The 13725-nt window shown below is 41.5% G+C and overlaps 1 protein-coding gene across 1 annotated transcript in view; it reads right to left on the bottom strand.

Moving 5' to 3' along the window:
* SMARCA2 (SWI/SNF related, matrix associated, actin dependent regulator of chromatin, subfamily a, member 2) overlaps positions 1-13725 on the bottom strand; it is a 126341-nt gene that overhangs the window by 85805 nt on the left and 26811 nt on the right. The window contains exon 3 of the mRNA XM_054397865.1: positions 10411-10534. Within this exon, the coding sequence (XP_054253840.1) occupies positions 10411-10534 (124 nt within the window). The remainder of the gene's footprint in view (positions 1-10410; positions 10535-13725) is intronic.

Below are 13725 nucleotides of genomic sequence, written 5' to 3'. Positions count from 1 at the left end.
TTTGTTTGTTTTTAAAGGAATCAAGTACATGCCCACACTACACAGTAGGGAAGCATAAGATTGTGGAACACAGTGGAAAATACATTCACTTTGGACCAAGGCTGCAAACTTTCTTAATGTAAGCAAAATGTAACGCATAACCACAACACAGGGTTAACATCAGTTCTTGTGAAACTCTCAAGAAAGAAAAAACACATTTGTGCTAATCATGCAAAACTAGGACTACAGGAATAAACTCTTGAGAGATTTTATGCTGGCAGGCCAATAGATAAGGTGATCGATTTTTTGTCATCTTTACAATGCTGAAAAAAGCAGTAAAGGAAATGCAGCTAATTTGACAACAGCAGGGATAATCAATGGTGTTTCTGGAGTTGTAGTAACCTTGTGAATTCTCCAAGTTAAACTTAATTGGTGTAGCTTTACAAGGAGTTCAACAAATACTGCCTGATAAAAGAAAATATCTATAGGTAAGTCTCAGAAACTTAAATCCTTGCAGTTGTTTCCACCTACGAACAGCAAGCAAAGACATCTGAACTGTTCAAATTGTCTGTATTCACTGTTGTATTGCAGTGATTTAATTTAAAAACAAAAAAGAATGTTTCAGCCCACTTATTTTTATGAATTCTTTCAAATAAAAATATTTTATTTAATAAAAATAAGTATTTTTATATGCTTGTCTTTGCAATTTCTCTCCACTCCTCTCACATAATTTTCTCCTTCTGGATAATTCTGTTCATCAGTTTAACAATTTACAGTAAATTTCATACTTCTAATATCAATACTGAGTTTTTCAGTACTGTTCATTCACAATTCAAGTTCAGTTAAGTGTAAGTAAGATAATTATTTAAACAGCTAAATATAAAACTGGAGAAAATTATTTTCCTTTCACTTAGCCTGTTAGGATTAAAAGAAAGGTATTAGGATTAAACAAAGATATCATCATGCATAAGTTTAAGAAAATAAAATTAGTCACCAGAAATAGTCAGGAATGGTACTCTTGATCCAATTTGGCAGCAAGAGTGAAAAAGAGTAACTGTTGAAGAACAAGATACCAATTCAGATTTTTCCCCACAAATTAATGTCAGACTTCTGAAGATGATCCTACTGCAGAATGACTGCAATAAAAATACTGATCTACTAACAAATTAATCCTGCTCCCACTGAGCACAAAAATTGAAATCTAGAATCTAAGTAATAAAGTTCCACACCTTATTTTAGTAACTATTGTTTAAAAAATGCAAATGGATGCAACAGTTCACATAACTTATCTAAAACAGACCAAAGACTCTTACCCCTTAAACAATCTCCTCCCTTTGGTATATGGCACAGACAGAAAAAGACATTCAGTGTTGACTTAAAATAATGTGACACAAAACCTACCAGAAATACTTGGGTAATCCTTACCCCAGTGGGTAATCATCTTCATTAAGAAATATGCTGACATTTTATACAGCCTGAATTAATCTAATTTAAAATTGCAGCTACTAAGATGTACTGCTGGGTTTTTTAATACTTATTTTATGGTAAAGGATCCACCAGGGGGCTCCCGGGGCCAGGGGCACCCGAGGGAGAGCGGATAGTTGAGAGCCGAGACCCGCCAGGAACCGGCAGTTCCCGTCTGCCAGGCTGATGTCGTTGGGAGCGTTGCCAGGGGCAACGGCGGGAGATTTAAACGCGACAAAACCCGAAGCAGCACTTAAGCAGCAAAGAAGGCAGCAGCGGCCAGGCTGGGCTCAGCAGCCTAACGCTGGTGCCCTCCGGGTGGTCAGGGACTCTCTGAAGCCAGGAGGGACAACTAAGGGTGAGCAGACCGGGCAGCAGCCGGTGGGCGCGCCCCAGGGAGGGCGAGCCACAGGGTGGTGTGCAGCAGTTGGTGGGCAGCGAGGGCCCGACCCCTGGCTTGTGGGTGCACAGCACAGGGAAGAGCCATGGGGCTTTCTACTGAAATGGTGGGCACCCACCTTAAGGCTAAATCCAGCATTTCTACAGCGAAAGCCCCCAAGAACTCCGCCCTATCCACCCAGATGGACTCTGACAGAAAGAATTCTTCAACACAGGCAGGAAGTTGCACTGAGAGCCTAGGTTTTTCTCCTGATGTAAAAGTAGCGCCCTGCACAAGGTGTGCACAGGTTGATGGTCCGTCACACCAAGTGGCTCAGTTACAATACACAACTACAAGGCTACGCACCAAGGAAGAAGCTGAGATGGAAATTGATAGGTGGTTTCCAAACTACATTCCTATACCTGGCACCAGTGAGAAAGAGGCACCTTGCACCCTGGTGACCCAAAAAAGCAGGACTCCGCTTTATCCTCCACCCTCTAACGTTATCACCAAAACCAGGTATGAAGCTTTGACAAAAGCCAGCTCTGCATGGAGAAACCTCCCAACATCACATAGGGAATATTGTCAAAAGACATATGGTCATAGTGGGTGATGCTCTTCCAGAGGGCACCTATCTGCCACCCCAATGTGAGAGGTCTGCTGCCTGCCAGGAGCTCAAATGCAAGCCATTGACAAGAAGGTGCCACAACTCACAAAGAGCACTGACTACTACCCACTGTTACTCTTCCAGGCAGCTATAAACAATGCTGTGAGCCAGAACCTGGGCAGAACCAAGGAGATTACAAAGCCCTGGGGGTGTAAGCAAGAAACTCTGGTGCCCAAGTTACCTTTTGCTCTGTTTTACCAGTTAGAGGAAAGGAGGGAGCCACAAGTAGATTAATAATGAGTAACAGCTCCTGGCTATGCGGCTGGTACTGTCACAAGGATTTTGATTTTTAAAACAATAGGACATTCTTTGATGAATGTAACCTGGTAGGGAGGGATGGAATACATCTGTCATAAAGATACAAAGGAATCTATGGCAGCAGGCTGTGCAGCTTGGCAAGGCTGGCCTTAAACTTAAGGACCCAGGGGGTGTGATCCAAGATGGCAATGCTCATGCCTTCCCATCCAGGCAGGGAATATGCCAGACCAACCAGAACAGCAGCAAATATTCCTTATCTGCCTTCCCAGAAGAGAGACAAAAGGCAAACTACCTCAAGGTGGGGTATGACTATGGTAGACCTACTTGCACCTCTCCAAGGAAATCTCACTCAACTACTCCTCTCTGAAATGCCTCTACAGCAGCCTGGGGAATAAACAGAGTGAACTAGAGGTGTGAGTGTGGTCTCATGGGTGTGGTTCAATGACCAAGACCTCATAGCAATTAGAGAGACATGGAGAGATGGCTTGCATGACTGAACACATTCATGGATGGCTAGTTACTTCTCAGGAAAGACAGACCAGCAAGATGAAGCAGCTGAGTTGCTCTTTATGTGATAGAGCAACTGGAATGTATTAAGCTGTGTCTGGGAGTAGAAGATGAACATGCTGAAAGCTTACAGGTAAGGATTAAGGGACAGACTAATATGGGTGACATTGTAGTGAGTGTTTACCGCAGGCCACCTGATCAGGAAGAGGAATCAATGAGGCGTTCTACAGACAGCTCAAAGTAGCTGCTCTGGTTATCATGGGAGATTTCACCCACGAGTGATGTGATGTTTGGTGAAAAGGCAACACACTGAGGCACAAACAGTTCAGGAGGTTCCTGCAGTGCAGGAAGTGTGGTGGAGGACTCTATGAAGCAAGGTTCACTGCTGGACCTTGTGCTAATGAACAAAGGTCTGGCTGGGGACATGAAGGACAGAGGCAGTCTTGGATGCAGTGACCACTGAGATGGTAGGATTTGGTATCACACAAGCAAGCAGCTGGATGGTAAGCATTGTAGGAGACTTACATGGATGATCAAGGAGCTTCTGGTAAAACTCAAATGGAAGAAAGAATTTCATAGTATCTGGGAAAAGGGCCACTAGGTAGGAATACAGGACCAGTGCCAAAGCACGCAGAGATGCAGTGAGATAAGGTCCTCTCCAAATTAAATCTGGCCAAAGATGTGAAAGATAACAGGAAGGGTTTCTTCAAGTATATCCTTCAAATACATCAGTAGGAAAAGGAATACTAAGAAAAATGTGGACCCAAGGTGCCCTGGTGACAGAGGTCAGAGAAGACAGAAGTACTGAACACCTTCTTTGCTTCAGTCTTTACTGACAAGGCTTGCCCTCAGGAATCCCAGTTCCTGGACATAATAGACAAAGTCTGCAGGAATGCAGGCTCTGCCCTAGTCAAGGAGGACTGAGTTTGAGATCATCAAACAAGCTGGACACCTACAGATCCCTAGGCCTTGACAGGATGCAGCCACACACAGGCTAACATTACTGCTAAGACACTCTCCATTTTCAAAAGGGCATGAAGAAGACCATGGAGAGGTGCCTGAGGACTGGAGGAAAGCCAGTGTCACTCCAATCTCTAAAATGAGCAATCCAATCTTTAAAATGAACCCAGAAAACAATAGGCCGGTCAGCCTCACCTCTATCCTTGGAAAGGTGATGCAGCAGCTATTTCTGGAGCTCATCTCTAAGCCTGTGGAGGAAAACCTTATCAGGAGTAGTCAGTATGGATTCATGAAGGGGAAATCATGCTTGACCATTCTGATAGCATTCTATGATGGTATGACCAGCTGGCAGATGACAAGAGAGCAGATGCTGTCTACCTTGACTTCTGCAAAGCTTCTGACACTGTCTCCCATTACATCTTCATCTCAGAAGTATGACTTAGATGAATGATGGTGAGGTGGATTGAAAGCTGTCTGAATGACAGAGGGTTGTGATCAGTGGTGCAGGGTCTATTTGGAGACCTGCACCTAGCAGTGTTCCCTGGAGCTCAGTACTGGGTCCAGTTTTGTTCAGTACATTCATCAAGCTGGATAAGGGACAGAGTGTACTACTCAACAAGTTTGCTGATAATACAAAACCAGGAAGAGTGGCCAAGACACCAGACGGGGCTTCTTTATTTTGAGGGTTGTAGAAGATAGGAATAGTCTGCCCAGAAAGGATGTGGCAGCTCTTTCTTGGGAGACTTTCATGACTTACCTGGCACATTCCTATGCAGCCTAATCTAGGTGATCCTGCTTTAACAGGTTGTTGGACTGTATGATTTCCAGAGGCCCCTTTCACCTCCTACCATTCTGTGGTTTTGTGATCTACTAGAAGCCTATTAACCACCTCACAACATGCAAATTGATCAAGTCATGTTTTCATTTTTTATTCTCTTGGAAACAGAATTGAGTTTGTCCAGGCAAAACCCCCAAGTCTTCAAGTAATTCCTTTATTTGTCTGCTAAATAAGGCATTAACTTCACAGAATCATTAAAGGTTGGGACTTCCCAAGATTATCTATTGCATCTTCTTACTTAAACAGGCTCAGCTGTGGCAGGCTGCACAGCAACACGTCCAGTTGGGTTTTTACTATCCCCTTGGATGGTAACCAGGCAACTTAATGTACTGTCAACCACATCTACAGTAAAAGCATGCTTTCTTATGTTGCAGTAGAATTCCATGTGTTTCAGTTTGTGCCAGTTTTCTCCTCTTCTGTCACTGATAATCACTGCAAAGAGTCTGGCTCCATCTTTGTCACTCTGTCCCATCAGGTATTTCTGAATCCTCTCTCAGGTTCAGGCTCAGGGAGTTTCAGCTCATTCAGACTCTTCTCATACAAAAGATCCTTCAAGTATTTGATGCTATCCTCAGCATTTCTGAACATCTTTGCGAACTGCAGATGCTAGAATGGAACACAATACTATGATATGATTAACTAATTAGTGTCATGGATTGAGTTGAATCTGCTGCTGTTATTCATCCCATGCTGCAGTTATGCCAGCTTTAAAAAGTGAAAGTGCTAACTGGAGCAAAGTATTATGGATCTTGAAGATCAGATTGCAACATGGGAGGCTTCCTCTTCAGATTGCTGATTCTGGGTTCCACGTTCTTGGGTGTGGTCTCTTTCCTGCAGGTAGGCATGGTGGCAGAACAGGTGGTAGTTGGGAAGCTGCTGGTTTTGGTTTTCTGTTTTATGCTGTTTTTTTCCTGTGTATTTCACTGTGCTGCTTCTGCAAATAGGCTAAACTAAGGTAATCATGCACTGTATTGTTAGATTAATTAAATTATTAGCTAAGGTAATTATGCATTGTGATTACGATATCTCATGTTATATTGAACTCTTATCTCTGTAAATCAAGACCTAAGTTGTGTGTGTTGCTTTTCCCCTTACTTTTGTGTTGGGGGAGCGGGGAGTTTAGCCCTTGCACTAAACCATTACAATTAGAAAAGGCAATACAACTCCCCTATTACTGTGCCCCTCCTGTCATCAGGGAGCACATCCCATCTCATGGCTGCAAACACTGTATATGGAAATACACAAGAACTCTTTTTAGCTCTTTTGCTTTGTATGATACAGGCTCATACCACCTACAGAATAAACTGCTAGTGCTGTGGCTAGTGGCTAGTGCTAAATTCCATCCCAGAGAAACAAACACCTTCTACGGAGTATCCCCATCAGCCTTTGTAACCAGCTTTCTGTATTTACTGTTAAACCTCGGCAAATTCCATCAATGCTGATTTTGCATTTTTTTTCAGATCACTGACAAACACACTGAACAGCACTGAATCAAAACAGGGTCCTGCAAGACTAACTAAAAAAATCTGTAATTGGATTATCATCATCTATTTACAGTGAGGTTTACAATCTGTTGTTCAACTAGCTTAATATATTTAATATAGGTTATATTGATTTTTCTAAGTGCTATCTTTCTCCTAAATTATAACATCATAGAGTAACAAACCAACCACCTTTTATAACTTGACCAGGAGACAAAAGTTGCATTTATCATTACTACTATTGGCTTTCATGATGTATACAGAAACACTATGGTCCAGGATCCATTTTCCTGAGGACTATACAAATACTGTAATGTACTAAGTACTATGCCACACCTGTCTACATTCTAATAAATCAAACCTGCACCAGAAGTAAATCTTTTTGACAAGGCTAACATTACACCATTCAGGGGAACCAGGACAAGCTTGAGAAGTGGGCGCATGTGATTCACCAAGCTCAAGTGCGAGGTTCTGCACCTGGTTCAGGGCAAGCCCTGGTATCAATACATGCTGATGCACAAAGGGAGTGGAAGCAGCTCTGTGGAGAAGGACTTGGGGATACTGGTGAATGCAAACCTGGACATGAGCCAGTAATGTGTGCTCACAACCCAGAAAGTCAAACGTATTCTGGTCCATATCAAAAGAAGCACATCCCGCAGGTCAAAGAAGGTTTCAACCCTCCACTCTGCTGTGAGACCACACCTGAAGTACTGGTGCAGCCCTGGGGTCCTCATCACAGGAAAGACTTGAATCAATAGGAGTGGGTCCAGAGAACGGCTATGTAGACGACTAGGGGACTGCTGCACCTGCGTTATGAGGACAAGCTGAGAGAGTTGATGTTGTCCATCCTGGAGAAGAGGTGGCTTTGGGGAAACCTTACTGCAGCCTTTCAACACTTTGAGCAGGATTATAAGCAAGATGGAGGGAAACTTTCTCAGTAGGACCTGTAGCAACAGGACAAATGTTTTAAACTGAAAGAGGGTAGATTCAGACTAGATACAAGGAAGAAAATTTTTACAGTGAGGGTGGTTAAACACTGGAACAAGTTGACCAGAGAGATGGTAAATGCCCCATCCCTAAAAATATTCCAAGTTAGGTTGGACAGGGCTTTGGGCAACTTGATCTAGTTAAAGATGTCCCTACTCCACTGCAGCAAGTGTGGACTACTGACTTTCACAGGTCACTTCCAATTCAAACCATACTATGATTCTGGGACTCTATGATTTTTCTATAAAACTGTTATTAGTGGCCTGAACTGCAGACAAGGTCGTCTGGAACTAGAAGGCAGAAAGCATTCTTAGATCTTACTATAATCATTGCTAGACTAAGCAATATTTAACTGATACACAGCCATTTGGCTTATGCTTTCAAACTAATGGCAGAACTTCAGGATCATCCATTCCCTGGGGCTTTGAAGTTCTTCAACTACTTTCCACCAAATGTCCAAAACCAGTATTGATCAGTGCATAAGTTTATCTATTTCAATTTCAGGCCTATAGGCACTAAGCCATTAAAAAAAACCAACAGACCTTGAAGTTAAAATCTTCACTATCAATACAGGTCGGGGGATGAGGTGATAGAAAGCAGCCCTGCAGAAAAGGACTTGGGGGTGCTGATGTGTAAGAAGCTGGGCATGAGCAGAGAGTGTGTGCTTGCAGCCAATTGCATCCTGGACTGCATCAAAAGAAGCATGGCCAACAAATCAAGAGAGGTGATTCTGCCATTTCACTCTGCTCTGGTAAGACCTCACCTGGAGTACTGCATCCAGCTCTAGAGCCCTCAACACAGGAGTGACATGGACCTGATAGAGCAGGCCCAGAGGAGGACCACAAAAATGATCAGGGGGTTGGAGCACCTCTCCTACAAAGACAGGCTGAGGGAGCTAGGGCTGTTCAGCCTGTCAGGCAGACCTAATAGCAATCTTCCAGTACCTGAAAGGGGTCTACAAGAAGGATGGAGAGAGATAGTTTACAAAGGCCTGTAGTGATAGGATGAGAAGCAGTGGTTTCAAACTAGAGAAGAGTAGATTTAAATTGGATGTTAGGAACAATTTCTTTACTCTGAGGGTGGTGGAACACTGGAACAGCTTGCCCACGGAGGTGGTTAAGGCCCCATCCCTGGAGATACTCAAGATGACGCTCAACATGGCTCTGGGCAACCTGATCTAGTTGAGGATATCCCTGCTTACTGCAGGACCTCCAGAAGTTTCTTCCAACCCAAACCATTCTATGATTCTGTAAGTTATGGTACCATTTCTGTTTGACATGTATGTTGCTGAAACTTGTCTACAACTTCAACATAAGCTGAACTATCAGACATTTAAGAATCTACAAGAAAGTGAACCTTATAGTAAGTCTTGGTTTCTAACAACCTACCAAATCTCACTGAAGATTTTGTCAGGATTTTGTTTACCATGCATCTTTCCATGGATTTTCTGAGAGCTCATACTGCCTTCTCCCCATAAGTGTGGGCACGTGTAAGCTCCATCTCTTTTACAACATTGTCTATTTTCACATAGTTTGTAGAAACACAATTGCCTTACAGGACTCCAATTTTCTGGTAAATTTGGTATTAAGAAATCTAGTTTTCTATCTTGGGTATGTACACTAATAGGGAGAAAGTGCAACGCTAGTAGACAGGCCTTTCCCCCACAGGTATCAGAGCAGCCACAAGTGCCATCATAATTTTTTTGTGAAGAAGTAATTGTGTAAGAAGAAATAAAGGAGGCATAATAGCAAAGAAAGCTAAAATATTTCTCAACATCAAGCAGAGTATTTAAAGTCCTAGGGGGGAGCAGGAGTTAACCACTTCTTTTAAAGGTCAGCTCATATTATGATTCCAGTATTCTGTTTTCCTTGCATCAACTGCCAACATACACCAGAAAGACAGCAGGATTCTGTAGTCTTTAGCCTGACACAGATGCTACCAATACAATCTGTAAGGCTGATCTCAGCCAGTAAAGGAAAGGCGAAAACAACTAGTGCTGCTTTCATTTGAACCATTTGCAACTTACACTTTTGTACTTTGACTACATCAAACTGACTCATCCTTATTTTCAGCCTAAATGCTGTTCATTTTAAGGACCAAATTCATTACAAGCAAAAGAGTGTCTCTAAATGCAGTCAGGTAAAATTTTGCTCTTGGAGCCCAAGTCATTTTGCTGATCTGTACCTGTTTTCTCTTCCCAGTATTTCTCTTATCCTATGTAAATACAGTAAAAAGGGACTGCCTCTTAATAGATTTGTACAGTCTGTGTGAAACCAAGATCCTACCTTCAGCTGGAATTCTTCAGGTGTTGCTGCAATGTAATTAATTATGCAGTAAGCAAAGCCTTATCTGCTGAACTACTTAATACTTGCACGTTACCAGTTAAATCTCCATCATACTGAGCTGTTTGGAGAATCCATTTCCTCTTATGCTGCAAACTAAAGGACACAAAGGCAGAATTCTGGCATAAAAAACTTTGGAAAGAACTTAGATCAACCCCTGACTAAACATTACAGATATTAATGAAGGTTTCTCCAAGTTTGATTAGGTTCTTCTCTCTAATCACCACCAGATTAAAACAGATCACATTCAAATACATTTACAATAGCCACATAAGAGAGGAAAGAACTACATGGAATTTTTTAGAGATGAACTGAAATCTGTAATAGACTTAGTCCAAGTACTTCTCCCAGCCACAGACTTGAACCTGAGCTATTTTCCAGTACATCTGATGGACACTCCAGAAAACAAGGAGATTAACCTCACCCTGCAACATCCATTCAGCTTTTTCAAACAAAGCTGAAAGAAAGTAACTGGAAATCTGTTACATGAAAATGCTGACTCTTTGTCAGAGCCCCAAAATCATACAGAATGCATAGTATGTGTAAACCTTGGCTATGCTGGTCCATTGGACTCTGAGGTGGGCCCATTCCAGGGTGAGGAGGCCGCATACTCTTCATGGAGCCACAGTGAACATCTTCAACCATTCCTTTCTCGTGCAAGCCATCAATAGACTGTAAAAGCAAAATAAGTATTTATAAAGAGATAGTATATAAATCCACTATAAAAATCCAAAGAACTATCTCAAATCCTAAACAAACACACAAAATAAACCTTTATGCCTGGACTTAGACATTTTACAAAGCACACGCTGCTTGTTCCTTGCTTGTTCCCTGGTTCCTTTTTGGTTTGCTTTTTTTGATGTTGTTGTTTGGTTTAGGGTTTTTTGTTGTTGCTTTTTTTTTTTTTTTCCTTTTTTGCCCCCCTTTTTTTTCTGTATGAACTGTTTGGCAATGCCAGGGAGGCAAACTGTCAAATACAAACACACAAACTATACTGGTTTCATATTACGAAGTTCCGTAACACACGCCAACTTACGAAAGTACAGCCTGTGGCTTACCTAGTTATTTTTAGACCAAACTTTGCCCTTTCAGTCACTACTCTATTGGAATGTCCAAACACTGTTTCTCTTCAAAAACAAAGCTGACACCGCAGAAGGTAACCTCATCTTTACAGGCAAAAAGAGGGATAAGCAGACAAGGAAGGGAAGGCATAGTTCTACTAAAATACTTGTGCTCCCTACAGTTCTTGTCACCTCATTCACTCATCAAAAAACAGCTCCCAGGGTACTTGAAATGCAAAACAGGACGAAGTGCCTTCTTCAGAGAATGAAGAGAAGACAGCCTGGGTCAGAAAAACATGCTGAAGGCATGCAAGGCACTGGAAAAGGCTTCCAACAGAAACTGAAGGACTTTGGATGTGAAAATAAGGGAAAAGTAACATCATAGGGAAGATATCTTAAGAAAACTAAAAAGTTTTACTTGAAAGCAAAAGTTACATTAGGTCCCTAACTATGGAAGAGATTATGCTCTTTCATTACTAACTCAGAGCTCTGCAAGGCTTTGTATTAGTAAGGAACAGGCTGGTATCACTTACTCATCTACAGAAATAGAAAGCTCTGCCCCACTCTGTGACACAGGAATGCCTGCACCCTAAATACTGTCTTGCAAAAATGGAGACATTGTAGACTGTTTCATCTAAATGCACAACTATTTATAGAGAATTATTTTTAAAAAGAGAGTTAAGAAACTTACTCCAAGGGAAAAATACAGGCAGTTAACAGTCTAAGAAGCTATACCAAGCCACAGACGAAAAACAGTCACTGTTGTATTTCTTCTTTTAGAGCAATTTGTTGCATGTGAAGATCTCTTACTCTCCCTTTGCTCCTACTTAAAAGATCAACAATGCAGAAGATAATGCTTAGCTCACATTCTGCTCACAGGAGCTTAATATCACAGAAACTGGAACACCTGTGAAGCCAGATCCACTCCTATTTCATAATGGTTGTATGTAAAGGACTAAAATTTCAGGGCCACCAAGACGAGAAGGAAACTGTGCAGGAAATCATATCTGATTTCCAGAACAGAGGGACACCTCTGTGGTGTGACTGCAGTGTCACTGCATAGTGGCAACTACGAAACCTCTGTGAATGCAGACAGCTCCCACAGGACCAAGATGGGATGCAGCATGCACACCCAAGACTTCAGAAATACCGGCATATAAAACATGGGGAAAGAATGAACATTAACAACAAGCAACAGTGAAAAGACATGCGGCCTTTCAAAATTAGATTTCTTTTTTTTTTTTATCAGAAAGAACATAAAGGTAAAGACACGACCAAACAAGAAAATATCAACTGAAAGGAATGCTTCTATGGAAAGAACTGAACTTACTTTTGGAAAGTAACTATTAAAAAAAAAAAACCAAACCACCACCAACAACAAACATAAAACCTGGAGCAAAATGAAATGCTTAAAGTCTAATGGAAGAGACCCTAAATATGGCAAGAAAGAGGTCTGCTTCTGTATGTTCGCAGAAATTATGCTGTGAAAATCCTGAAAGTTAAATTAATTATAAAGAGATTAGGAAAGGTGGAACTCATTACTAAGTTTTTTACTAGCAAAGCTACAAAAGATGAAGATGCCATAAACTTCTTCAAAGACTAAATTATTTTAGCAACCACAGTACTGTTAAATTATGCAGAGTTCTTATACTTCCAAGAACACTTTTCACCTAAAAGCACTTCTACTGGAAAACCCCTACAAAATACGGTAGACCATTCAGTAAAGAACAACAAAAAGTGGAAATGAGTTATTTTTCATAACTTCTTTGAATTACAATGTAGTTACAGAGTTGGGTGACAACCTGAAGTTTGTGTAACAGGCTAAAAATTACAGAAAGGATCTTACACACAATGCAGTTTTTCTCAATTCCTCGCTCCTGTATAAATTCTTCAAGGTATTTTCCACAATTACATTATTGGCATGAGAAGCGTAACCTATACCATCAACAAAGCACTACTGCCACATTGCAGTACTTTTCTTCTTTTCTTACTTTATTAAGACAGAATAGAAAAAGGAAGGTCAGACATACTCAACTCTTATTTTCATTGGTCCTGTAAGTAACAACCATCATAGAACAGGTCAGATATATTGAGTGGTCCCAGAATACCTAACAAGGGATGAGCTTCACCTATATGCAAGCCCACATCGACAGACTTGGCACGTACAGATTTTAGCTAATGCCTAATGCATAAGGAACATTTTGTTCACACTGCCTTTACTCTGAAATACCAAACTAGATTTCAATAAAAAATGCTCTATACCAAGTAAAAATACAGGCCAAATAGCAATGTGCTGTCATGTAACTGCACAGCATTAACTGAACGCATCACTGATTGACCACTCAACTGACTGTGGTTGTCCTTACAGCAGGGACTTGGCCAGCAATTCTGTCCTATCTTATAAATCACTAAAGTGCCATTTTACATGAGTCTTCTACTAATTTTTCAAGGGTGACACTAATGCTTTATTTTTTCACTAATATAAACACGTACAGCAAAAGCAAAGCCAGGAACATGCCTGCTAAAAAAAAAAAAAAAGTGTTAGGATGGATCATGAAGTGGCTAAACAACAGAGCTCAGGAGGTTGTGACAAACGGTGCAGAGTCCAGACGAAGATCTGTAACTAGTGGTGCTTCCTATGGCTCAGTACTGGGTCTAGTCTTATTCAACATCTTTATCAATGACCTGGATGAAGGCATAAAGTATACCCTGGGCAAGGGTGCTGATGATACAAAACTGGGTGGGTTGGCTGACACACTAGAAGGCTGTGCTGCCATTTAGTGAGATCTGGACCGGCTGGAG

The sequence above is a fragment of the Indicator indicator genome, chromosome Z (assembly GCF_027791375.1).
Source record: "Indicator indicator isolate 239-I01 chromosome Z, UM_Iind_1.1, whole genome shotgun sequence".
In the NCBI taxonomy this organism is placed as follows: domain Eukaryota; kingdom Metazoa; phylum Chordata; class Aves; order Piciformes; family Indicatoridae; genus Indicator; species Indicator indicator.
The sequence above is the reverse complement of the archived record's forward strand: the minus strand, read 5'-3'. Positions and strand labels throughout refer to the sequence as shown.